Source organism: Anarhichas minor, unplaced genomic scaffold, assembly GCF_050575085.1.
Source record: "Anarhichas minor isolate MPS153535 unplaced genomic scaffold, ASM5057508v1 ptg000004l, whole genome shotgun sequence".
In the NCBI taxonomy this organism is placed as follows: domain Eukaryota; kingdom Metazoa; phylum Chordata; class Actinopteri; order Perciformes; family Anarhichadidae; genus Anarhichas; species Anarhichas minor.
The window spans coordinates 10046634-10074193 of NW_027466450.1; the positions used below are offsets into that span (position 1 = coordinate 10046634).

At 42.1% G+C, this 27560-nt stretch overlaps 2 protein-coding genes across 2 annotated transcripts in view; one reads left to right on the forward strand and one right to left on the reverse strand.

Moving 5' to 3' along the window:
• Positions 1-558: 558 nt before the first annotated feature.
• On the forward strand, positions 559-7031 carry myl1 (myosin, light chain 1, alkali; skeletal, fast). The gene is made up of 6 exons (XM_076104066.1): positions 559-777; positions 1593-1620; positions 3792-3935; positions 5276-5449; positions 5564-5641; positions 6158-7031. Exons 1-6 carry the CDS (start codon positions 634-636, stop codon positions 6184-6186), a joined length of 597 nt encoding a protein of 198 aa, XP_075960181.1. The 5' UTR covers positions 559-633; the 3' UTR covers positions 6187-7031.
• A 1509-nt stretch (positions 7032-8540) lies between these two features.
• map2 (microtubule-associated protein 2) overlaps positions 8541-27560 on the reverse strand; it is a 30219-nt gene continuing 11199 nt past the window's right edge. Inside the window, exons 5-16 of the mRNA XM_076108783.1 lie at positions 27043-27330; positions 23127-25456; positions 22178-22736; positions 21822-22052; positions 20615-20731; positions 19503-19564; positions 17732-17873; positions 17341-17397; positions 16904-17205; positions 9647-9728; positions 9261-9373; positions 8541-8762 (exon numbers count right to left, since the gene is read on the reverse strand). Coding sequence (XP_075964898.1) covers positions 8541-8762; positions 9261-9373; positions 9647-9728; positions 16904-17205; positions 17341-17397; positions 17732-17873; positions 19503-19564; positions 20615-20731; positions 21822-22052; positions 22178-22736; positions 23127-25456; positions 27043-27330 — 4505 coding nt within the window. The remainder of the gene's footprint in view (positions 8763-9260; positions 9374-9646; positions 9729-16903; positions 17206-17340; positions 17398-17731; positions 17874-19502; positions 19565-20614; positions 20732-21821; positions 22053-22177; positions 22737-23126; positions 25457-27042; positions 27331-27560) is intronic.

A 27560-nucleotide genomic window follows, 5' to 3' on the forward strand; every position in this document is an offset into this window, starting at 1 on the left:
CCTTATTGCCAGTATCTTAGTCCTGACTATTCATTGAAACATACATTTGTAGATGACAGGGACCGCTGTTCACCGGAATGAGTAAGATGTACAACTCCTCATTTGATCTGGTCTTCACTTTATAGTGAAAGCTCTCTCCCTCTTTCAGTGCTCAATTTAGGCTTTAATGATTCGTTTACTTTGAGGGGCTATTACAGATTAGTGTTATTTATCACATGAGATTATAGAGGTTGTATTGAAATGGGCCCAACTTTATTCCTCTTTTGACGTCGTAAAAGTGGAACTGTTGACTTGTTGACACAGAAAATCGCACGTCCTCAGTAAACCTTTCACACCCTCCTCAGTGTTTTCGTTTTTGATTATACTGTAGATACGTGGCGTAAATAAACGCTTTCTGAGCCGCAGCCCTATATTCCATGTTTAGAGAGGACACACACCCCTTCCACCCGCCGTCCAATCCTTACACCGGGACGGTGTTGGCGGGGGTCACGAGGAAAAATAGCCTCATATATATACGCCCCAGAGGTGAGGTCCTGCTCCGAGTCCCCTCTACTCTGAGCTCCACTCCTTGTGTTGTCCGAACCCGGAATTGTCTGTGATTCAGGAAACGAAGTTCTCCGACTATCAGCTGAAATGGCACCCAAGAAGGACCCTAAGGCGGCGGCTCCCGCTAAGGTGGCGGCTCCCGCCAAGAAGGCCGAACCTGCACCCACACCTGCACCGGCGCCAGCCCCTGCTCCCGCAAAGGTTCCCGCTATCGACCTGTCCGCCGTCAAGGTACAATGACCGTGAAAGCATGTAGCCTGCCGCAATACAGAGATAGGATGATGGCTGCTCGAGAAGAGCAGGGATTTGACTTTTCCAAGAGTTGCATGACAAAAGTAGACCGACTTCAGTGGTTCCCAGAAGGGTTCTTGAGGGGAGGAGGGGGCCCAGACAAACCAAGATTTATATTTCACACATTTGAAGGAGGGACATGACAGATGTGTACTTTGGTCATAGGCGTTCATGTATTTACAGTGCAAATGAAGCCTAATTGTACATTATATCCTCATAATTGGTGGTTGTGGTGAAAATTAAACTGGGGTGTTTGGTTTAATGCATTATCACCTTGACAAGGCCAGCTACAACAAAATCGCAACCTGAGTGAACCCATTTATATATCTATGAGAAGATGCACAGCTAAGAGTGAGTAAGTGAGAGTAACAGCCGGTAGGACAACAGACGACTGAGGCGAATGACTGGAACCTTGGACAGCTCACTATGGTTTAGACCACGCCCCCCCCCCCCCCCCCCCCCCCCCGGCTCTTTGGATTGGTCTATGAGAATTGTGACGAAAGTGTGACGGCAATGCGGGGTAACACCAAATGGGGACATGTTAATGTAGCTAAAGATGGACCTCCACAGATCGGATGCCACCATGTGAAGTTAATTTAGGCAAAGAGACAAGTTTAATCCCCCTGTAGACCTGGTTAATTAGTCTACATTAAGTGTAAATTCCTGTGGTAGTGTTGCTGATTAGATGGCATGTCAAAACTCTTGCATTTGTAGGATGTGTTGTACTAATATTGTTGCTTTGTATTGGCTTCTAGATCGAATTCAGTGCAGACCAGATTGATGGTAAGTACACTTGATTTCACCCCCATGTGACGCAACATACAGGACATAAAACTCAATACTTCCTTTTATACATCTCCTGGCCAGCTCTCTGGACAATTAGATGAGCCATAATACATCCATTTATATTTGAGAGTAAAACAATGTAGATGATGAAGATGATGGTCATTTTTCGTGTTTTGACATTCGTGACATTTCTCGGTTGAAACAGATTAAAAACTCAAACGATACATCACAAAGAAAGCATCCCCGACATGGTGGTCCTTTAAACAAAATCATAGTTTCTTGGCTGAATGCTTAAAACAAAGCGCAAATCAAGTGATTGTCAGCTGTTGCATTCAAACAAACACAAGCTGATTGTGCTTATTGTCACCGTCAAGACAGGATAGAACAAATACAGTAAATTAGCTGGTTTCAAATTTTAAAAAAAACATTCAGACTTCACATATTAACCACATCTGGACACCACGGATGTAGAGTGTTTCATTTAATGTTTGTTTAAAAGAAAAAAACCTATGATCCCATCCGACCCTGGACAGGACACCACCTGACCAGACCTGTCGTCTGACGGGCTGCTTGTTACGCCGCAGTCAGCATTCCCTACTTTTACTCAGCTCACCCACAGAGGGCCTTGCCTTTAAAAGGAGGGGGCTCATATTCTCAGCTAAGTTTATCAATTCCAAGGTGGTCTTTTAAAAGGGCCTGCAGCGCTGCTGAGAGAGAGAGAGACAGCTGCGATAGAAATAGTAAGTGGTGACAGAGTTGGGCAAGAGTCAGTCCATAATACCACAATCTATAGAGACATCTAGCCCTTGTTATATGTTGCCCTTGTTGTATGTTTCCCTTGTCAGTTTGTAGAGAAGCTGCCTCCACCTGCTGGCAGATGTGCAACAGCCACAGCTATACTTTGTGAAATGCCACCACTGCCTCCAATTGTGGGAAAAACACATTTTTAACACAGACAATAGAACATGCTGAGATTTATATTTAAGGTAAAACAGAACACATACGTTCACTCTAAATACATTTTGTAGCCGGGGCTGCAAAGAGTATTCTACTTTAAAGGATGTTAGTAGTTTAAGGTCCAGTGTGTAGAATTCAGGGAGATCTATTGACATAAATGGAATATAATATTATTAAGTGTGTTTTATTTAGTGTATAATAACCTGGAAATAAGAATTGTTGTGTTTTCGTTACCTTAGAATGAGTCGGTAACATCTACATAAGGAGCGGGTCCTCTTCGAGGACGCTGCCGCGGTGCACCAGAATGTTTCTACAGTAGCCCAGAATGGACAAACAAAACACTGGCTCTCGATCGGGGCAATTCATGTGTTGTTGCATCGATCTTAGCAGTTCTCCTACACTCTTGGCACATGAGAGGAGTTTAAGTTGGTTGCTATCTCACTGCTAGATGCAGCCAAATCCTAAACACTGGCCCTCTAAACCTCAACATGATATGGCTTTGCAGGAAAATGTGTGTCTATATATATAATAACAAAAACATAAAAAGAAAGTCATTTTTACGGAATTAAATTAAAGGCAGGGTTGGTAATCTTCTGTACAAAAACATATTTGATATTTTTGTTGTAATTCTCATATCACCAATCATTCGGCCCGAATTAAACGATGGGAGGGGCTACCTGCCTGTCTACCTACCGGCCTGCCTGCCTGCACATATTCTGCCTGTGTAATCATTGCTCATTACCAGAGTCTTCCACAAGCTGCCATTGACAGCTGTGACTACTATCAATAGCCACGCTCGTTCTTTACGTTCATTATGATAATTTTGGGGGAGTGGCTTTTTGAGGGAGGACTGAAGGGACATAGATTTAGAGACTTTTGGAGCTCCTGCAACTTGCTACTTTCATTAGAACGGAGTTGGCAACACTGGTACGGGGTTTTTTTTCGGTTGGATAATGTTTTTTTTAAATCTAGCCTACTCTTGCTAGTTTTCTCAAGATTACCAACACTGCCTTTGACTGTAAAATGCTGCTGAATGATTTAAAGTCCCTCAAGCAGAATTATTTAAAAAAAATGATATCGTACAATATGATGACATCACAATGTGATGCAGCTATTCGCACACTCACTGCTGAATACGTTACAAACAGAAATCATTCAATGAATACTGGATTCATTAAGGTGATTATATCCTCTTCTCCTCCACTCTGCAGACTACAGGGAGTCCTTTGGTCTGTTCGACAGGGTGGGTGACAACAAGGTGGCTTACAAGCAGGTCGCTGACATCATGCGCGCTCTGGGACAGAACCCCACCAACAAGGAGGTCAACAAAATCCTGGGAAACCCCTCCGCTGACGGTAAGAGATATTTACAGCATTTGTTCTGTCACTGAATTCGTTGAAGATTTTTGTCTTTATGTTACGGCTTTATGGATTCAAAGTTTTGAAGATTCCTTAAAAAATTGAATCCCCGAAATAATTAAATTCTTCTTTGGACTGAAAGGCTACTGCAGACTACCAGACATGATAACGATCAAATTTATAATTTTTACTATTTTTTTGTATGGCATCAGTGTGCTTACTAGTCGTTACTAGCAGCACTTTCAAATAAACATTATAGCAGTATATATAGTATACTGTAGTAGTTCAAAGGGTAGATTTGTCTGAGGTGCTGTTTAGAGTGTGTGCACAAACCAGCTTTTGTTTTTTAGTCATCTCTGGTGTTCAATGGTGGTGGCACAGTTTTTTTTAATGAAACTTTAAAGAGGGTATGTACTGTATTAAGAGGAAGACATTATCAGTAGCTAATTGTATGGCTGGAATCCGTCATGTTCGCTCAAATCAGCTGTTTTTTCCTTTGAAATCACTTTCTATAGTTATAGAGGAAACACATGGACCAGGTCTGCCATAAAAATGCTTTAGAAACGAAGCAAATACAGAAGTCGCAAAATCTCCACCTTTGAATAAACTGTTTATTTATTCAGAGTAAATACTCACAGGCTGAAAATACTGTATCACCATATGAAGTAATAATGATACTACTACTACTACTGTAAAATACATTTTATATGTAAAGTGCATCTAGACCCGTAGTACCAGGACAGATTTACACCAGAAGTAGAAGAAGTACGCCACTATGATATATACTATGCAATGCGACGTGTAGTCAAATGTACAAAAGTCTACACCTGTTCACATCCTACACCGGTATGTTTAGTAAGGTCAGACATACAACACATTTGATTCTTTCAACCCTTAAAGGTCAGTGCAACAAAGCCTCTCTATCATTCAGGAATTGGTCTGGTGTTGCACCTTATACTGTATATTTAGTTGGCTTTCTAATCACACAATCTGCTTGATAATATCATAAAAAAAGCAGAGAATTGTTCTTCTTATGTGTGCCTTTGTTCTGGTCTGTGCAGACAGATGGGTGTAAATCTCTGTAACCTTTAAACCAAAATAGCACCGTGATGCTCAATCATTGCTGACAGAACCGGTGCTGTACCTCACTCTGCAATGTGGCACAGTCAAAAATACGCATTAGGATTATAAGTGAGAAATAAAGACAAAATACGAAACATGTATCCGTGCAAACCGTCTAAACGCCTGTAAAGAAGCTACCTGTAGTAGAAAGGGGGAGATATATAATGTTCACCTCTGGATGGAACTGACTGTCATTTCTCTCTTGTTTCATGCAGACATGGCTGGCAAAAGAGTAGATTTCGAGGGTTTCCTGCCCATGCTCCAGACCATCATCAACAGCCCAAACAAGGCGGTATTCGAGGACTACGTTGAGGGTCTGCGCGTCTTCGACAAGGAGGGCAACGGCACAGTGATGGGTGCTGAGCTGCGTATTGTTCTGGCAACACTGGGTGAGTCGCGCCAAGGGCACCGCCGTGTCTCTCTCTGTATACGTTTCGTGTGTGCGAGTGTGTGTCACCGTGTGTGTTTTATTAATACTGGTTGTGCTCTGCCTCCCTCTACAGGAGAGAAGATGAATGAGGTTGAGATTGATTCTCTCATGACAGGACAGGAGGACGAGAACGGCGCTATCAACTATGAGGGTGAGCCACGACTTACAACATTACGACCACCGTTTTCACCTTGAAGTTCGGTTTAATTATAGAATATCAGCCGGTCGGTCTTCTTTGGCTCTGGAGTGAACTTTACAATATTGGAAAAAAAATGGCGATAAGATAAGGAAAGATGCTGTTGAGCCGTAACATGGGAAATGTTCCACTCTTTAACTTAATCTCTCACTGATGAGTCCACCATATTAATGAAAGTGCATTAGTTGCTGGAGTGTCCCTTTAAATGCATACCCAGAAATTGAGGTGTCAATTTTCACTTTCCACAGATACTGTAAAAAAGTGAATTTACAGTATTTTGTACGGTGCATAAACCAGACCAAACACATTTTATTGGCTGTGGTCAATATATAAAGTGTTTTATGTTATTTATAGCTGTGGTCATTTCAAGTCTAACAAATTCATTGGATGATGTACTTAATCCTTCTCTTCGCTTATTCCTTTTCCCTCTCCTCTTTCTGCTCTGTGTGCTGCCCTGGTCTTCATCTGCAGCTTTTGTCAAGCACATCATGTCTGTGTAAGGACCCTGCAGTGGTGAGCATCGTATATGTGCAGACCCCATGGTGTCGCGACATCCACTCGCTGTTTCCTGTGCCACCTGAGGAAGCAGGGGAACAAAGGACTATGAGATGTAATTTCCTGAACCTTTCTTTTTTTTTGTTCTACACTTTTTTTTCCAACCGGTGCTTTTTTTCTCTCCTCCTCCTCCTCCTGCTGCTGCTGTTCGGCAAACCGTCCCGATTCCCCACGAGATTTCCTCATCGTTACACAAGTCACCGTGTCTCATTGGGGATTTCTGTCATCACTGGTTTTCAAAGTGGAGCAGTGATGGAGGGGAAGGTGAGATAAGGATGACCACCCCTTTCCTTTCATTTTTAGTCTGGCTGATTCTCTATCTGCCAGTGAAGTGACAAGTTTGGCGCAGGACTGGCCATCAAAATGAATCCACTCCTTAACCAAACCCATCCCAAGGTCTTAACTTATTGTATCCTCTGCCACAATAAACTTTTCAAAAACTCCCATTTTATTTCTAAATTTCTGACTCTATTTGATGCAAATCCTTTGCATAACTAATTCAGGCAGATGCATGTTAAAGGAATAGTACAATTATATGAAAATGCATACCACTCTCATGTCTGTCCTACAGCTAATAGTCGATTAGCTTAGCATTTGTTTTTTGTAGGTTAAACAAATGAGATAAACTGTATTGGTTAGAGAGATCTTGTCACCTGACTCTCAACAAGAAAGCAAATAAAGGAATTTCCCAAAATGTAACTTCTGATCATTAACAGTAATCCAAATAGAAAACAGTACGCCAGTATCACTTTTTTGTCCTTTTTATTGTCATTAATTATTTTTAATTGGTGTCATATCAACAAGAGAAAAACTGCGTACATCTACTTGACCTTTTAAATACATTTACAGTTGCAGGAGGTGGGAAGGGGGCACACAGAGATGGGGTATGCAGAAGAAACACAGAAGCAAACAAACAATCACAGGTGAGGGCAGTAATTGGGCAGGAGACAGGATATACAACAAATGGTGTCTGAAAAAGAAACTAGATCACCCAAACACTTTTTTCCTAACAGATGTAACAGGATCCGAGTTCCCCCGGCCGTTACGTTTCACTTCTTGAATTGTCTTTTTAATGGATTTTTCAAAATCTCCCACATATTGCAACAAAACATCCAGACACGGTAGCATATGTTGTAAAACGGCATGGGATCTGCACCAGACGCACACACAGACAGAGTTCAGAGTAGCGGCATCTTCTGCTAAATCTCTGGCCGCATTCGTAGCGTCATCCACTGTGGTGCAACATCAGCCTGTGTTAGCAGAGGAACGTCTGTACTGTTCATTGACGCGAGCTCAACATCTGCAGCTGTAAAGACAAGATACTTTTAGCTGTAGGCTTGTGGAATTACCTCCAGTGTTGAATGTGGTTCTGATGTTTAAACAGGCGTCTCTATTGAACTACTGATACGAGTGTATGATGCTCTTCAACAGGACTGGGACGCATTCCTTAGCAACACCAAATCAGCTGTCTGACATTGCCACCAAGCATTACACTGTAAACAACTAATAACTACAAAACATGAACTTGTGTAATCTTTATCCAATAATTGAGGAAATAACATACTAAAATCTTTTTTTTTTTTTTCGATTACAAAATAGCCTCTTTTAATATTAGAATCGATACATGCTTGTCATAACATGACCTAGTTCTTGCAGTAATGCAATTTTACATGTAATGTTATAGCCATATTGTCGCTTCCTTTTAAAATGTTTTTAGGACATGTAGATGGCAAAGAACTTTGATTTTTATACATGTTTCTATATATATTTGTTAAATATATTATATATTGGATGACAAGAATGACTTGCAGTAAGGATGCTTGGTTTGTTAGGGGGTTTGGCGTCCATGCACGTTTACTGAGCAGGAACAACACGTGCTGCATTGTGTGCTGGCCACATTACTTCTTATTTAATGTAGAAAAAAAAGGCTGTAGCTTCTTCAAAACACTGATCCAGGACCAGTTAAGCCAATACCTGGTCCCCCAATTTGTATGTGCCACTAGATCTAGGACCAGTGCTCGGACTGAACTATTCTACTGTATGCAACATCATTCAAAAAGAGAGAGGCCAACAAAATGAATCAGAAGTTGCACATTTTTGGAAAATAAAGAAGACCAAAGTACAGTAGCTCCTAATTCGAGTCTCTACTTATAGTTGAGTGATGGATCTTGAAGTGGAGATGTTTAGAGGCTGTGGGTAAGCTGAAGCTGGCCTCAGGGTGGCAGGAGTGGGCAGAAAAGTTTGAAGGATCATGGTGAGGATGTCCGGGGTGCAGATCAGGAATCCAGAGAACCAGCGTTCACAAACCCTGTTTGGCCAGAGCTGCAGTGACATCCTCAGCCAGGGTCGCTAACTGCGGCGACTCCAGCACGTTGAGACTGCCGGAGGATGATAGGTCGCTTTCCCGGTGGCGCTGGGGGGACACCAAGCTGCACAGGCCTGGCGACTGCACAATGATGTCAGCCCCGTGGTCCACTCGTGCCTTGACTTGGTCGCGGAAAATCAGCTTGTGGCTCTCAATCTATCAGAGGCAGGTGGTGGGACGAAAGATGTGGATGGGGAAGAAGAAATACATTAGTTTCATATCATGTCGAATCAAAATGATTTTGTGCATTGTATCTTGGTGGGTCAGCTTTAGAAAAACTGCAAATACAACAACTCTTAAATGTTTAATTGAAGAGAAGTCTGTTTTCTAGACTTTACTCTGAATACGTGATGAATCCGAATGTTTGGATTAACCTCTACATCACTTATTGATAGTGGCGAATACTATACTTTACTGCAACCATCACAGATAAAGGATTGCAAGTTTTTGGAAGACTGGCTTGTTGTAAACACAATCTTTATATATATTACTTGCATTCTGTTATTGCAATTTACAACATTTTTACCCTACAGTATATCAGATTATGTAATACATATGCATTAGTATATATACAGTACATATACTAGTAAGACAATTCATCAAAAACTTGTGTACCTTTAAATCATAGATTGGGTGCATGGAACTGACACTCACTGTGACATGGCTTCCACCAGGAGTGTGCTGAGCATTATCCAGGGAACCCACCTTGGCTTGGGCTTTGTCTTTGAAGTCCAACTTGACAGTCTCTATACGCACGTTACCGCCCCCTGGGGAGAAGAAAAGGAAGTGTAAAAACTCTACAGGGATATCCACTCAGGTGAGGGACCAGAAGATGGTGCTGCAGGACCTACAGTAGAAACCACAACACCATCTGGGGAGGAAGGGAATGACAGCTGGACACCACCCGTATAAACTTCTATTGGAAGGTAGGATTGCACCCGCAACCTTCTGGTCACAAGCGTGCTTCGCTAACCTTTCTTCCAACATCACCCTTAGTGTTACCCCTCAGTTCCCCCGGACAAATGCAGGCTGACTGTTACCTGGCCGATGATGGATGTTGTCTAGAGAGCCACACTTGGAGGTCACGTGGCTCAAGTCAATCTTCTTGTTTTGTATCATCACCTGGAAGCAGCAAATGCAGGGAAAGACAAGGTTAGAGCTTACAGTTCACAATGAGGTTATAATAAACTCCCACTGACCTCATATCATGCTTGGAACTGACAGAGACGATGCAAACAGCATCTTCCCCTTTCTCAATTATAGAGAGGGATGCAGTATGTCTGATCTGCACTAAACTGCAGCTGCTGTTTGAAGAAAATGATTGGGTATCAACTGGGAATCAAAGCCTGCAGTCTTCCACATTCCAACACAGTGATATCTAATTGCATGTAATTATTAGAAAATAAGGCATGGAAGCAGAAAAGGAGAACACCAGTGACTGTTAAATAACAGTCTTTGCTTTGTTCTGGTAGTGCAGAACTGCTGGTGTCTGTTAAACCAACCAAACCAAAATTGAATACAATCTATGTGCTTTTTTTTGGCACATTCCGGAAAACCTGTGAAATAAACACCATAACAGAAAGGAAGACAGTAAAGAAGGAATGCACAGGTGAAAGCAGCCGGAGAGGAGATAAGGAGATAAGGAGATGCTGTTACGTGAAACACCCCTGGAGTCTCAAGAGGAAACCACAGAGAGATATGTAAGGATTGAACCGATGAGACAGCAAACGGAGTGGAGCTACGAGCTTTTAGACACAGCACAATGAACGGGAAGAGATACAACACGTCCTGAGATGAATCACTGGGACACGCCTGTGGTCAGCAATCACTTTGCCAAGTCGCCGATTTAGTTGATATATCTTTTGTAACAAATGATTTGGTGTTCAATTTTTTCTGCTTTTTTTTACTGAGCCTGAGAGGAAAGAAGACAACAGGAAAAGTGAGACGATGCTGAACAGCGCGGGTCACGAGCCACGTTACAAACCACAAACACAAAGAACACTATGCACAACAAGCCTGTTCATCTACCCGGTGTCCCTCACACATGCATAACACTGGAAAAGATATGCAGCATGAGCTAAAGACAGAGATGAGATGTGGTCTGTGTCAGCGTGGGTGAACATCCTGCTGCAGGTTGGCTCCTCTCTTCAGCAAACGTATCATTATGAAATCGATCAACTTTATTGTTGGAATATTTTTGTTCGCTGTGATCATATTCACAGAGAAAACACTAAATTTGATTATTATCTTTTTACACAATTCATAAGAAATAGCTTAGTATTAGTTTTAGTACTACAAGTTGACAGGATTTGACAGTCCACTCAGGCGTATCAAGTGCATATTTTACAACACATATAGACCTACATTATAAAATATTAATATTTGCTTCAGCCGCACTTGGAAATTTTGCCCCTTGTCATCCTGACACCTTATTGTAATAAGAGGTACCTGGAGCTTAGATACCCTTCAGTAAATGTTTAGTTATTCAAAAGAGAACTGCTGAAGTGTTTAGTACTACAATAGACTTAACCCGCACAAATAAAATAAATCAGCTCAAAATGTTCTTCATTAAAATATAAGCTTCATTCAGATTTATCTGATTTACATCGACTGCCTTCATATTTTAACCAAGTCACAAACCGAGTTAACAATGCACACTGCACTCACAAATGTGAGAACAATCATGGTCAATCACATTGGTCTTTTCATGCCCTTAAAGACATGAGAGGAGCAGATACATTACATTTTGGAGTGGAGAGCCGGGACCGCCACCAAATTATGAATCAGTATACGGCCAAATGTTACAGCCTTTACATGTCTGTCTGTCACTCACCCTTGATAGTTAACTGTCTGGCTGTTCCATCTCCAGTATTGTAATGCCACTGGCATCACCTTTTTTAAACCTCTTGAAAGGAAGATGATACACACGTCTCTGTGTTCCCAGTAACACAGCGTTTTAAGAGGCAAATAATAAGACATTTGATGAGAATAGGCTCTCCTAAGGGACGTGATGTTACGACAAGAAAGACTTTTTTTTTATCATTTATTGTTATCATCAACCTGAACACCTTACTTTGGAAATGCACGAGGACGAGAGATGTTGAGTCTCTTTCTATGCATTTAGATCGTCTACTTTCTGACTAATGTATAATAAAAGTAATACACACAATCAAAACATGAATAAAAGGTATTATTGGGATTTTTTTAAGCCTTAGGTAGAATGCTACTACAGTCCTATATGTTATCAAATGTTGGAGGAGGAGACATGCAGCCTTCATTATCTAAATTCCTCGCAGGACACAAACCAGTACTGGGGATCAACAGCAGTCAGGTAAAGAGCACCAGCACTGCTGCCTTAAAGCGTGAGTGACTTAACAATAAGCGAGGTGGAAAAGGGAAAATGAAACACTGAAACACTGAAAAACAACACGACACAACAGAGAAATGACACTGACATGAACACTGAGACAATGGACTAGTGGCACAAGACTCACGTTTCCACCTCCTGCCGAGTGGCCCCGCCTGTCCAAGGACCCACACCTAGACTGAACATGGCTATAGTCCAGCTTAACACTGGGGATGAGAACCTGCAGGGCGGAGGTGAGGAATGAGGTGGGAGAAGACTTGGGCTTTTTTTACTGTTTAAATGATCTGTCCTAGACATCTGAGTTTGTTTGACTCTAATGTAGGCAGTAGTATTTGACCTGGTGGTTCACCTGTTATCACCTGGGTAAACAGCATGCAATGGATACAATGATTCGCTACTAAGGGAGTTGTAGGTAATAAATGGCGTGGGTGGAGAGCATCATGAAGTTTTGATATATTGCTGCGATCAATTCGTTTTTACAGACTTTGAGTCCATAAGAGCAAAACCTTCAGTGAATCTTGACATCCCACCGTGTGTCACATGAAGAGACAACTCCACAAGAACATAATTCAATAAGTTGCCATAAATTGCACTTCCTGCGTTCAGACTCAACTAGATGCAAAATGAAAGCAGTGACAACTTGAGACCATTAGATTAGGATGATAGAATATGTGTGTGCTGTTATGGTAAATGGCTCTCAAAACCGCAGGGAGAGAAAGCGGGAGTGAGATGCAGACACAGCAGAGTTGGTACAGTACAGTACTAACGATAAATACATTTTACCCAGAAGCACAGTAAAAGCAATGGGAACAACACTGGTCGAGAGAGAACAATTTGCAAATGTATTTATGTGGAGAAAACACTACATAATTCTAAAGGAGGCTAGAGGAATAACCATGAGGAGACCAAAGCAATACTTTAAAATGCTTTGAAATACTGTAATACCAGTATAAGAATCTTTTATATAAAACCAAAAGTATAGAATGAGAGTACAGATATACCTCTGGAATCTAGTATCAAGTAGTTGTCTAGTATAGACAACATGACAAACCAGAAGAGGAAGGTTCAATTCTGAACGAGGGGGTTGCAGGAAAAGAGTTTGTTGTTGAAGGAAAAGAGTTTGTTGTTGATTAACTGAGCATGCATTCATTTCCCGATTAGCACATTGTATCCTGCTGCTGCCTTGCCTTGAGTGAGCCCTTCTGGTCTTAAGTAAGAGGATAAAGCCAAATTTCATTTGGATTTCATCCAGTAACCGCCAGTGAACATCCGAGCCATTACCAAGGAATGCAAAAGCAAGACATTTTAATGCATTTCATTTGTTGGTATACCAGCTTCTGGTCTCTGGGAACATCTACCAAGACAGCGAGAACTAACTACCAAACACAAGACAAGACACAATATGTACAGTATTACAAGATTACACGGGAAACTAAACGAAGAAAAATGATGGCAGGGATTTCTGTGGTAATGTTTCCTATTTATTTAGCCCCCGCCAATGAGAAGTCAAGCTTTAAAAGTGGACTTTGGTTAACCCCACACAAAGTGTGCAAAGAGAGACAATGAATTGCATACTAAGGTTATTAGGTTCAAGGGTGAGAAAAAACGACAAACTAGGGTACTATGATGCTAAACCATCAAGCCATGTATCCAGATTTGCACCGCATAACAAACAGTTACTTGTTGCATGTCACTTAATTGGACTTGGACTAAAAATATACAGTAGGAACAAACTAGAATCAAATCACGGTCCTTTCCATCTAAGGATCAAGAGAGGTAAAACAATCGGTCACGACAGAAGGGTACATACATTGCCTCCACGGGGAGAGAGCTGCAGATTATCCTGGGAGCTGCATTTTGTCAGTAAGTGAATGAAGTCCAACTTCTTGTTAAAAATATGAATCTATGGAAAAATACAGAGATAGTATGTATACTTATAGTGTATATTTATATATAAATATAAAATGTTTCATGTAGATAAATGACATGCCCTTAGCTGTTGCTGATTTGAGTTTTGAAAGACATTTTAAAAAAGTCTAATTTTCTCACTAAATGTATTGCACAATGAGCAGGTCATTCACACTGGTTATCCTTGCATTCCCATCATGGTTAAGTTGATAAACAGGCCAACATACTTGGTGTATTCTTTTAAAAGAGACCAAAGGTTGAAAGATGTGGCACTCAATAAATAATCACAAATAGTTCAAGTACAATCAATTAATACATTAATCAATTTCAAAAAGATATGATAAGATAATTGATTGCATTTAAATATAAATTATGCATTAGTAAAATATAGAATTATATATATTATATATAATATATATATTATAGAATTGGCTCACGATTTTCAATTAAATGGGAGCTGTATTTTTAGAGACAGACGTCCTGAATTTCAAGATGTAGGCACCTAAAAATTGAATGAAGTCTAATCTACACAGCAAGAGCTGTGATTGGCTCGATCGACCACATGACTGGTTCATGCAACAGCTGTTCAAACAGCTCCTGCTGCTGCTCTGTGGGCCGACTTGATTAAATATTCAAAATTCTAATATCAATTAATTGTGTAAAGCAAAAAGTTAACAGAATTATTCATTACTAATTTTAATTATTTAATTTAATTATTATTTTTTTTAAATTCAAGAACAGTCTCTCAAATGTATTAAGTGTATTAATTGATAAGAATGAAACACTATAAAGGTTTTTAATTATTTCAGTGGCACACTCTTTACCAGGCTCCATTAAACACATGGTGTCATAATTAACAGTGCTGAGGTGTACCAGCAGGTCTTGGGTCCAGGTCACATTGTGTGCCGCTGACAGGCAGAGAGTAACGGAGATGAGGCGAAGCACTGACTTCCAGATCCAAGAGGACTTGTGTTTGGCCTCTGTTGGCATATTTTGGTCCTTGCGCTTCTATGAGGACAACCAATGGACAGGTCAGTGTCGAGGCAAAGGCCTGATATGGGCTGGGGGAGGCTTGGAAACTGGAACTATTTAGACCGTGGAGCTGCTATAGGAACTAATTAAGGTCAGGAGAGGATTATTTCTGTCACAGGGGGTAACACGACAGACAAGTGTGTTGAGAAGAGGACCGCAGCAAAATTGTCGAACTGTGTGTGCAGGAACTTAAAGAGAATATTTGAGGTGACTTTTTCATTCGCATTTCACTCTACACATTTTTAAAATCTCATAAAACACACATATGCCTTTAAACACCTTGAGTCATCTCATCACAACACCATAAAGCCATTGCCTTAAGAGGCAGATTAAATTTTAACTTTGTGTCATGCAGCTTGTGGCCAAAGAGAAGCTGGGAGAATCAGGACAATTGCTCTGCTCAGACACTCCCCCTTGTGTTTGTGTGTACACAAAAGCTGCCATCACTGTCTGACAGCAGACACCTACTGCCTGACATAGCACAGTAACTGATTATGACCCGGCATGCATGCTTGCACACATAAACACACATGTAAACATGCACAGAAACTCCACTTAGGCCATTTCTCCTGCAGATGACAGGCAGGCATTTGGAGCTTCATCCCCCCCCCCCCCCTATTTTGTGGCTGGCTGCACAGAGCAGTGCAGAGACCGGGCAAGTCATCAAGATGTCAGCCAAATCCTCAGACCCCTAATCAGGTCATCAGTGGAGGCTTGTAAGAGCTGATGGATACAGACACACTGCTGTTTTCATCACTATTCTTCCTGTTGCAGCGCTGACTATACTTCAGACTGGAACACTATTTTTGTCAAACTGTAGTGTAGGATATACACTCCTGAACACCCTGCTAACGCAGATTCTGAGTTCTGAGATCAGGAGGAAAAACTGAAGGGACAAATACTGCTCACAGCTCTCTGAGTCTTTGGTTCACAAATGACTGCAACATACGTGACTCTCTTTACATTTACCCCAGCTCTCTGCAATTTTACAAAAGGCAGGAGTAACATAATCACGTGTGTGAGCTCACTTGCTAGGAGCAGCTGCCTATAGTTTTATACAGGGACACTACGGGTAGTCAACCATACTGACTGGTGAATCAAAACAATAAACTGAAAGTGGCTATAAACTGCGAATAACTGCAGAACTGGGTGTTGGTTATCAATTGTATTATTTTAACCAAATTCAATCTCAAAAGCATTACTTTAAAGAAGTTCTAGCCTCGGCGTTCCCATAAATATTCATAGATGCTCAAGGCCCTGTGAAACTTGGTATTTCTTTCTCATCATCATTTTATGCATTTGACTAAGTTTTAATCAACGCAAATTTTGTGTTCAATATTTTTTTCTTTCACAACACATCATTCTTTCTTAAATCATTGTCCTTTTACACTGGTGAGTCAGCAAAGGATAGAAGGACTAACAGTGGAAAGAGGTAGCTAAGAGACTAAATAAAAAAAAACAATGAGAGAGGTAGGAGAGAGGGTCCATGGGAAATAATCATATTAAGAAATAAGAAAAGTCAGAAGAAATTATACAAAAACACATTTTACGATGCAATTCTAACCAAATCATTAAGCGTTGGCGTTGGTACATACCAATGGTATATTCTACCGATTTTTAACAATACATAAAGACATGGCAACATTGTAGTCTGTCTCCATTTGTTTTTAATACCACTTAACCGTTTGCTTTTGTTTCAAGGTTTGAAGGACAAGATCCAGGGTATAGCCTGGTAGGAGATAATCACTAAATATAGATATATAGATATAGATATCTACGTTTATATGGACAGAAGGTACACGTACTAACAACTTCTCGAATAAGCCTCTCTGAGATCATTAGAAAGACAGAGACATGTAGGAAAAACAGAATGCATGCAACAAGTAGCGATTGGATTGCAGAGGTGAAAGAAATAAGCAAGCAGTTAGATAGAAGCTACGGGTTGTGGGGGAGCAAAGGTTTTGGGGTAAGTGAGAGAGAAGAGCGTCACCTGTCCTCCTTTGGGCTGGTACTTGATATTCTCTATGGAGCCGATCTTGGACCTGATGTTCTTGAAGTCAGGCACTGGCTGGTTGATGATGCGGAGCTGTTTGGGTGTGGTTGCAGGTGACTTGGGCGGGGTGCGGACCACGGCTACCTTCCTCTCCTGGGAAATCAAGCTGAGGGAGCGTGGGGTTCCAGGGGTCCTTGAGGACGACGAGTAGCTGGGTGGGGTTCCTGGGGTGATGGCTGTGGAGCCAGGGGTGCGGGGGGTGGAGTGGCCGCTGCGAGCCGAACGTGAGCGCACTGATTCTGTTATTGGTGGGGAGGAAAATAAAGGATGATGCCATATATACTGAGTTACTAGTTAATTAAGTTAAACTTGTACAATTCAATTTAATCCAATATAGCAATCATAATGACAGACGTATGGAGAATCCCATCTACCTGTCATGCTAGAGGCCCGTCCGGTCCTATGCTCTGCGCTCATCTCTGTGCGAAACGCTGCAGGAGTGAAAAGAGGAAATGTTTCAGATTTAATAAAGGAGATGATGAGGAAGGAAGAAGGAAAGAATGAAAAGGAGATTCAAGGGTTCTTGGATGTCCAATTTTAAACTAATCAATCTGGATCTTTGCTATTTACAAGGTAAGTTGTGTATGTGTAAGCACACTTTGACTTATAGTTACATAGAATAGTCTATTTACTATTATGTAAGGCATTGGTACAGTTTTTGCTTTGTTATTAGTAGAATCAATTTCTTGAGACTCATACTGGAGGCTGATTGATTTATCTAAGACCACCTAAATACCAATACTTTGAGAAGTAAGTTGAGCCTACATGTGGGTCTGCGAGGAGCTGTGGAGCCGGAGCTGGTGATGGAGGTGGAGCTCTCCTCATGGTCAGGGTATGGCCGGCGACTCAGAATGGTGGCATGTCGCGGCACGGAGGACCTCTTTGCAGGGCTCCACGACCCACCGTCCTGTTGGGAAACAGACAACAGGTAGATCCTTAGGCCAGTGAGGCTCTGATTGATTCTTAATGAAAGGTGACATAACCGGTCTAGTTAGGTAATATTGCAAATAAAAGTAATTTTTAAACTAATTATATACATATGTTTTTATGATCTTTCCTGAACTCCCGCAGCTACAAGGCCGCTCTGCCATTCACCTACCGTGGCTATGAGTCTCTGTAATACTGGGAAGCATAGAGGCTCCGCTGAGGATGGGCGTGGTCTATCTAATGAGGCGGCCACTCTGGATATGGAGGTGGGGATCTTTGTTAGTGGCGAACGATGGGCATGGCACTGAGATAGCACAACGATGAGGCCCGGTGGGTGAGTAGCATGGCACCGAAACACAGGACACAGGGTGACAAAAGAATGGTGAAAATAACAGTGCTTTAACATGCATTATCAGTGCACAAGATCTCATCTCCTTTGTGGTGATGATGAATGAGATAGTAGCATCAGATCTTGTGTGTTTAACATTTAATTATAGCCCATCACAACAGCAATTCATGCACGCGCATTGTGAACATGTCAGTTAAGACATTTTAAAATCTATGACTTCAAAATGCCAAACAACAAACTTGAAGAAAAAAAAGTACACTGCAGACCATGGTAACAGATGTATTGAAGACTGTAAATAGAATGTGTGAATCAAAAGTGAAATATAATGTGGGCTCAGAGTGACAGAACCCTCTTACAGTATGCTTTGATGACATGACATTTAAGAAATGCAGAAACGGTGTTATTTTAGACACAATAACTGTCATTACCATGGTGGAGGAGTAAAATGCAGTCACGACCACAGCCGCTGGAGAAATGTCACAGGGGTGATTCGACACCCACTCAGTAAGAAAGAAAATGCTCTAAATGGATCTGCCTTGTCTACTTTTGCAAAGACCCATTAAACAAGGCAACAATGGCAAACATTTTTACAAAAAGCAAATGCAACGGACATAAATATTGGTTTCACAAAATACAAAACGAAAACTAGCAGTGGTGTTAATACAGAAATGCAATTCACCGTTTTTCAGGCAGGGATTAGGGCTTAGATAGAGAGAGGGGAGACAGCCTGTAATGTGTTTATCTGAATATATGATTAGGTTTCTCTGGAAGTCACAAGAGAAAATATATAACAGCTTTTAATAACTCTCAATTCCAATGATAATTATTCTGCCTAATTAATGTGGTGTTTATTGTTTCAGAGTTGGCACTAAAGACGCACAAGGCAACTTGCGTATTAGTTTCATATTAGTAGTAAGAGAAAAATATTTGATATCTGTTTTGACTTAATTATGCATTAATTGCATGGTGTAATACAATGTCAGCATGTCCATGTTTACCAACCTTTCTTTTCTAAAACTCTTTATACTAACGGACAACAATCAAAGGCTGAGGTAGAGCGGATCTAATGTTGGAGAGTCCCGTTTCCAAGAGACAGAGCAATCAGTCGCTGCCGTTTAGGAGAACGTTTTGGTTTCTCTCTTCAGCGTCAGTATATTTAATTACCCTACTACAAAACGACTTGATGATTCAGGCGGTTTGCCAGTAAAGCTTTGATATGATATTTCTCATTCCACTGTTGGGCTGATGGAGTGTACTCACCGATGCTCTATCGCGAGACTTTCTGGCAACACTTAAAGGCTGACGACTGTCTGGTAGCGCCTCTGAGAAACAGAAACAGAATAACAGGAATATTACAACACCATCAGAATACACGTTTTGACCTTCATACACTGACGGGGAAGAAGTGAGAACCCTTTTAATGTCCTACTTTTGAAGGAATATCATCATATTTGTGTCCTTGACCATTGAGCACATTTGGTTTTGTATGTGTTCGTATGGACGTACAAAAATACAACTTTGCCGTACCTGGCATGGAGAGCTATGTGACAAATCGAATGTTCTGTGGGAGCGGGTTGCTGCCCCATTGAGAGCTCTGTTCTGCAAAGATTTGGCAAGGTATCACACAGAGTAGGGGGGGGGGATTTACTATTATGTAAGGCAACCCTGGAAAATATCTAATTGGGGCAATGCAGCAGTACACTGAGCTTTCATCATCAGTGACACAGAATTCAGCCCATCAGGGGAAAATGAACTGCAAACTGCCTCTGGGACTCTGAGTCTTTATAGTATCAGGTCTATAGAACCGTGGATTACTAGTTGCCTGGCAGCCATAGGTTGAAAACCATATGAAAGACCAGAGAGGTCAGGAACATTTTCTAGGTTTTTCACACCAAACAACTCTCAGGCAACCATTAAATGACATGGAATAATTATAAAACATATTAGTATATTAATGTGACAGAGCAACGGACCACCAACAGCTCACCAAGAGCATAAAAACAAATGTCTGGAACTGGTAACAGCAAGGAAGATGCATTTAAAGATCTTAACACCAGCTGAAAATCTTGCTTTTGCTGACATTGCAGTAGTGATGTGGAAGTGTGCTTTGAAAGTGTTCAGTGAATTGATATTTTCAACTTGGTGTTAAGTTTCTTTCAAAAGAACAAAGAGACGATGTGCACAAAAACAAATGAAGGAAATGAAACATGTATGACAGTCAATTTTTATTGTGATTAAATACAACGACAACAGCAAACCATGGTAACCAACAAAACAAAATGGATGCCAAAACCAGGTGGAAGCTGACAGTGAAGGGACGTTGTAGTGCACACAGCACTAGAGTTGTATGACAGACCAAGGCAATGTGTCACCTGTGGGTCTCCTTCTAGGACAGGAGTGGTGCTGGGTGGGGCGGGTCTGGCGGACGGCTGGTTTCATCGCACTCCTCTTAGATGGGGATTTGGTAAGCTCGGCCTTCCTTATCACAGCTACCAGAGGAAACAGGCCATTGACAAAAGCAGAGACACAACAAAAAAGCAGAGGCAGAGACTGAACCACGTTCGTATTTGTACTATACTAAAAACAGCTGACTCAAATCACTGTGTCTGTGGGTTATTATGAGACTGCAAATCTTCTGACACAAAAAGTTGTACAGGTAAACAATAAGTAACTAGACCACTTAGGCACATGATGATGAGGGGTTTAACAATTCTCCAATTCCGAGTTTCTGTTCAGCCATGGTGCGGTTCATACCTTGTAATACGGGGGTTCACATACATTAAGTAAATAAAGAGGACTATTAAGAACCATTTAAGCAGTGCGGCAGTAGGAATACAGGTTTTGGTGTTTTAAGTAAACATCTGTTAGCGAACCTCCTGGATAAGATGCAACTCAACTCTGCAGTCAGTCACATACTGAAACGCGGTCAGCTCGGCACTTCATATCGGGGTCCCAGCACACCGAGCAAATGCTTGAATCCCGTGTTTTCTACGACTGACAAAATAGCGCATATCCAGTGCCATTAAAACCCTGATTGCATTGGTAATTGCTTGAGCACAGTCCAAGTTAGCTTGTGGTGTCATTCTCAAGACATTGGTAGGAGTTACCTGCTGTTGTTGGGGATTCTAAGGAGGATCGCTAAGATCATTGTTGGGATGATGTCTTCGGAAACGTGCTTACATATTTAAAGTGCTGCCTGTCGCCTAAGGAAGTTTTGTGAAACACTACGGACAAATTGTGTGCGTTTTGTCGATGATGCAATTGCCATCTCTGTACTCCCCCAGATAACCATAATGTTCCCAGACTGCTGACTTGAATGTGCCCGGGGGATCTGCAGCGGTCGCGGTAGCAGCGGGTTGAGGGGGAACACGAGGCTGTGGACGCTTGTGTTGCGGTTTTGATCTCGTTTTCAGAACCTTTACATGATGATAATGATGATGCCGAGCAACTGTTTTAAATGGCTTTACTCAATGTACAGGACAAAGAAGAAAAGTGTATAACAATACTGATTCTATGGGAAACAGCAGGTATGCTGATAAACCATAACTGTAATATTTATAACTGTGAAATGAAGGGAACCTTTTTTCTTCTGGATTTCCTCTCTGGGGATGTAGACAGGTTCTTTGCGGACGGGCTTGTGTTCTGGTGTGGAGATTCGGCCCTTAGCCCGCCCTCCCTTGGCCTTGGGTTTGACTGGCTTTTCTTGTTTCTCTGTCTTCCTTTGTTGGGTATGCTTGTTCTGGACCACAGCAGGCTTTTTGACTTTGGGCAAAGGCTCAATCTGCTCTGTCGCCATACTCTTATCATCATCTGCAGGGCGGCAAAGCAAGACATGAAAAACATAAGAGAACATCAATGTGTTTATTTGAAGTAGAAGAAGAAAGAAATGGGAAAAAAGAACAATGTAATGGAATAAACCACCAAAGAGATCTCACCTTGTGTGTCAACCCAGGAGCTGTCCAGGATGGAGTCGTCCATGGTGGTTTCATCTCTATCATAGCTCTCTGTCGGTTCTTCAGTGTCTATGGTTTGAGCCTCCTTCCCAGGGGAGGCAGGGGTCTCAAGAACATCTACCACCTCCTCTAGACTTGCAGCCTCCAAGTCTGCTTCTTGGGCCAGTTCCACAGACTCCTCCTCTTCCTCCTCCTCTTCCTCTTTCTGGGCAGTGACACAAAGCCCTTCAGCCTCAGGTGAACCAGAGAAGCGAACGCTGTGTCCCGGCTCTTCTGCTTCATCAATGGTCTGGACCACAGTGATAAAATCGTCTTCAACTGTCACCACTGATTCAATGGCAGCTCGAGTTTCTGGGATCTCCTTTACCACTCCTGCCCCTACTTTACCTAACACCTCTTCCTCATCTTTGTCTTGCGCCTTTTCAGCCTCCACAGATTTTTCAGCTTCTTTCTCCACAGGTTTCGCGGCCGCCTTTTCCTCTGGTTGTCTTGCCATCTCCTCAAGCTTGTCTGCAACCTTTTTGTCCATCTCAGCAACTTTATCTTTTTCTTCCTTCTCTTTCAGTTCCATTTCTATCTTCTCTTTTTCTTCCTTCTCTTTCAGTTCCATTTCTATCTTTTCTTTTTCTTCCTTCTCTTTCAGTTCCATTTCTATCTTTTCTTTTTCCTCCTTCTCTTTCAGTTCCATTTCTATCTTTTCTTTTTCCTCCTTCTCTTTCAATTCCATTTCTATCTTTTCTTTTTCCTCCTTCTCTTTCAGTTCCATTTCTATCTTTTCTTTTTCCTCCTTCTCTTTCAGTTCCATTTCTATCTTTTCTTTTTCCTCCTTCTCTTTCAGTTCCATTTCTATCTTTTCTTTTTCCTCCTTCTCTTTCAGTTCCATTTCTATCTTTTCTTTTTCCTCCTTCTCTTTCAGTTCCATTTCTATCTTTTCTTTTTCTTCCTTCTCTTTCAGTTCCATTTCTATCTTTTCTTTCTCTTCCTTCTCTCGCAACTCTTTCTCTTTTCTATCTTTTTCCTCTATTTCTCTCTGCTCTCTCCCCTCTTTCCTTTTTCTCTCCTCTTGCTCCATCTTTTCCCTCTCTTCTCTTTCCTTCTTCTCTCTTTCTTCTTTTTCTTTCATCTCTCTCTCCTCTTTCTCCTTCCTTTCTGTCTCTTCCCTCAGGATTCTTTCTGCCTCTTCTTTCTCTCTCCTTTCCTTCTCTACTATCTCTTTCATTTCCTTTTCTTTCTTTTCTGCTTCTTCCCTGATTTTCATCTCAGCCTCTTCTTTCATTTTCTTCTCGGCTGCTTCCTTCTCTTGCTCTTCCCTAAATTTTCTTTCTGACTCCTCTTTTTCTTTGTTAATTCCTAACACTGGTGAAGCTGTTCTTTTGGGGGAACCATAAACTTCTCTTTGTTTAAGCTTTGAAGGCGAGAGCACTGGAGAGAGCAGCTTATCATCATCGATGTTGCTCTCCACAGACGAAGCAGGTGAAGTTTTGACAGGCCTGGCAATCCGATCCTTGGCCACACCGGTCAGCTGGTACACATCTTCGGCATCCACTTCCTCATAGGCTTCCTGATGGACCAGCTTCACTTTCTCCCGAAGTTCCTGCAGTTCTCTTTCCTCCTCCATACTGAGAGGCCTGTCCTCCATCTCCAATTTGCGGATCTGCCTCTCATAGTCGGCAATCTCGGTTTCTGATGCTGAGCCTTCGCAACTTGCTTGTCGTTCAGTGTCACTAAATGACCTCCCGCCTTCTTCTAGAGTCACAGTGACCGTTGGTGTCACAAAGGAGTCACTTGGCTGAGCTAGTGGCATCGCTCTAACAGATTGTTTTGACTGTTCATCTGCAACCTTGCACTTTTCTACAGCAGAATTGTTTCTCTCTACTTGCCTCTGGTCTTTCTCTTCAGTGACATCAGCAACTCCTGACGGCTGGCTCTGGTCCTCCACAGATGTGTCTCTGACTGCTAATTTCCGAGCTTGCTCAGCCACTTTCGCCTCCAGGACGGAGTGGGTAAAGACCTGTGCAGAAAGGTTTGTGGGGCTCAACACATCTGCAGGTGATGGCATGGGTCCTGAATATTCACTGAACACACAATAGCCCATATCTTCCATCTGGCTTTCACTCTTTCTGAACATAGGACTTAGTTCCCCTGAAACTAGGCTAGCCAGTGGGTCACCTGTGAAGGCTGGATAATCAGCTTGAATTGACTTTCTCCTGGTGATGTCTGGTTCGGTGTTTTCAGATGCAAGTCTGGAACGGGTACCAGCTAGGTCCAGCATCTCAGGCAAGTCTTGCGACATCTCTGTGCCATCTTTATAGGTGCTCTGAAGGGGCTGCGGTGATTCTGGCGAATCCGGTTCAGGGCTGGGTTTTGAAAACGGTTCAGTGGTCCTTGGAGGAGATGAAGAATCTGAGGTGATGGAGGCCGCAGTCTCGAGGATCAGAGGAGGCAAGGATGGAGGCTTATCCACAGATGGTGTAGTGACTGGGAGGTAGTCTGCTGACTCATCTAGACTTCCACAAGTGTATGACATGATATCTGTGGCTAATGGGGAGAAGTTCCTAGGTCTTCCTTGGCCACTCGGATCCATTGCTCCAATAGTAATGTTAAGTGAGTAACTCCTCTGGTCTAAGGCCAGTTTACCCGGGGAAAGCCTGCATTCACTACTCCTGTCAGGAACTGTGAACAGTCTAGTGTCTTCTGCTGTACTTTCTTTAGTGTTGGGTTTATCCTGAGCTTCAGCTAGTGTGCTGTAGCTGATCTCTTGAGGCCCGGCATCAACTGTACTCTTCTCTTCACCAGATCTGCTCAGTTCGTAATAACCTTCACCCTTACATTGGGGAGCCTCAACAACCTCAATGGCTGATGTTTCAAAATATGCTGACATGCCAGATCTGTCTCTAGCGTCCGTTGTTGAGTCTCCTCCTTGAACTTTGTCTCCCAGTGACGATACATCAGGGGGAGCACCGATACTGCTGATCTCCACCACCTCCACTGACGGCTGTTTCTCCGACACTGTGATTGGCTCGCCATATGTGGGCTGAAGTGTGAGTGATCTGGCATATTCTTTGGCTTTGTTTTCAACATTCGGAGGAACAAATGATGGCATATCCTTGGTGGGGCTCTCTGGTACAACTCGTTCACCAGCAAAAAACCCTTGCATCTGGGGCTCAAAAATCTCATCTGGGCGTTTCTCCGATCCAATGCTGTCTGGGCTCATGGAACCACTTTTCTCGCTTCCCTGCTTGTCTGAGTCCATCTTCAAAGCTGAAAGGACATCTGTAAGTCTGCTGTTTTGATCAACATAGAAAGGTAATGCTTTGGCATGCTGCGAGTGAGATATTTATTAAGCTAGGGACTGGGAAAGCTGTTATCACAGAAACAGGCAAAGCTCTCCTCAGAAACTTACAGCACAATGATACGGCCATCACTGAAGAAATACGGCGAGATTATTGGGCCCACCAAGTCACAGATGGATCACAGTATGGCATGGTATGTGACGGAACCGGCATGAGGCGAATGCGATGCTGATTTATGGGGAACAAGCAATAATCCATGGGATGGATATCCATGCGACTCTTCAAAACATCAAATTAAAAAAAATTATAGCATTTCTGTCATTCTTTGTAATTACAGTGGAAGCCACTTATAGTGATCACCACAGTGATCAACCACTTATATGGATCAAAAAGCTTGGGACGGAGACATTCCTACGTATACAAATGCTGTTCAAGTATCAAGTAGTCTGCTTGCAGTGTTCATTTGGGGTATTTTTATACATGATAACATGTATGAGTTGTCTACTCAAACATCAAGACACAGTCATGTCTGCTAATAATGGAGACAGAAAACCAAAGCGAATGGGGGAAAGCACCTGTGGTTGAAGCCCACCACGAAACAGCTGGAGCTGCGTTTGAAACAGCTGTACTGTATTTTGGAACGGTCAATAAAATTCAGTTAATAGCAAAGCTGCCTTTTTCATTACTTCATATTAATTCAATAAATATAGTGTCATTTAGATAGTGATCGTGATTAATGAGAAATAAAGAAACAACAGTAGTGATCAATTTAACCTGGACAGATGTGATCACTGAAAGAAGTTTCCACTGTACAATGAAATTTTATGAGATTTTCCCCAATTTAAATTTATCATATAGTTTTATTAACATACAATTAATTTTGGCTCCTAAAAATGTCTTTATAAAATCCAAAGCATATTGACACTAATGCAGAAGAACCTTGCTAGTGAACGACAGAAAAAATGCCATAAAAAGTCAATAACAGTGACAAAAACAAACTAAACAAAATAAACAAATGAATTGTAATTTTGCTGATATGATAATGCATTTGATGAGGAAACTAAACCACACTTGACATGAGACAGCCAACACAAGATGCCCTGCAAATGATGTACACAAAATCATGATAATAATATGAGTGACCCATGGTTAGAAAGTATGATTCATGGTTACGAAAAGTGCACCGCATTGGCATACCAGCATCAAGCCACTTGTAAACACAACGTGTAACCTGTAAGCTTAGAGCCGGCGAAAAAAAGCACTGCTACGTTCACGTCATCATACCAATACGACACGGTGCCGAAAACCACAGCAAGAAAAAGAAAATACAAGCGCAAAGATAGCACACAATAAAACCAGGTCAAGTTAAAAGAATGTGGCTTTTTTCACCAACAAGCCTGTGTTGCCTTGCAGCCACAGCAGAGCGCAGTGGGGATTACTTGCCATTCCACCTGAATTATAATGCTTATGGGGTCCTTTTGACACATCTTGTGTTCTTATACAGTACACAATACAGTAACATGCCGGCAGGGAGAGCAGGAGGGCAGGACACACCTGTCTCAGGGCTCTCCCCACCCTCTGCTTCCTCCTCCTCTCTGTCCACAGAGCTTTCTGCAGCAGCACTAGCTGCTTCGCCCAGCTCCAGGTCTAGATCCTGGGCCTCGTCTATGGCCTCTGCCTGCTCTAAGGGCTCAGCTTGGGGGTTGTCCAGCTCGGGCTCTTCCCCGCTCCACTGCTGCTCATCAAGAGCTTCCTCGGACTCTGCTGCCTCTGCACTCTCCTCCTCCTCCTCCTCTTCCACCTCTTCCTCGTATTCAGCTGTAAGAGCCTCCATGGTCTCTTCTTCTCAAAAACAGGGTGAGAGGGGGACACATTAAGACTACAGGCAACACAGACTTGGGTTATGTGAGAACACAACTTATGATGGGACACTTTCAGCTCTGGGAGAAGATGACCTAAAATGTATGTCTGTTCACACATATAGGTACATTACACATATAGAACAGAGTGTAGTGTGTGGGTGGTTTTTCATTCTGTTTGTATGCTTTTCTACTTTGGGTACTTAGTGTACC

Coding starts and splice junctions, on each gene's coding strand:
- myl1 (XM_076104066.1), top strand. CDS start 634: ATGGCACCCAAGAAGGACCCTAAGGCGGCGGCTCCCGCTAAGGTGGCG. Junction 1,621..3,791: donor CAGTGCAGACCAGATTGATG/GTAAGTACACTT, acceptor TCCACTCTGCAG/ACTACAGGGAGTCCTTTGGT. Junction 5,642..6,157: donor CGGCGCTATCAACTATGAGG/GTGAGCCACGAC, acceptor CTTCATCTGCAG/CTTTTGTCAAGCACATCATG.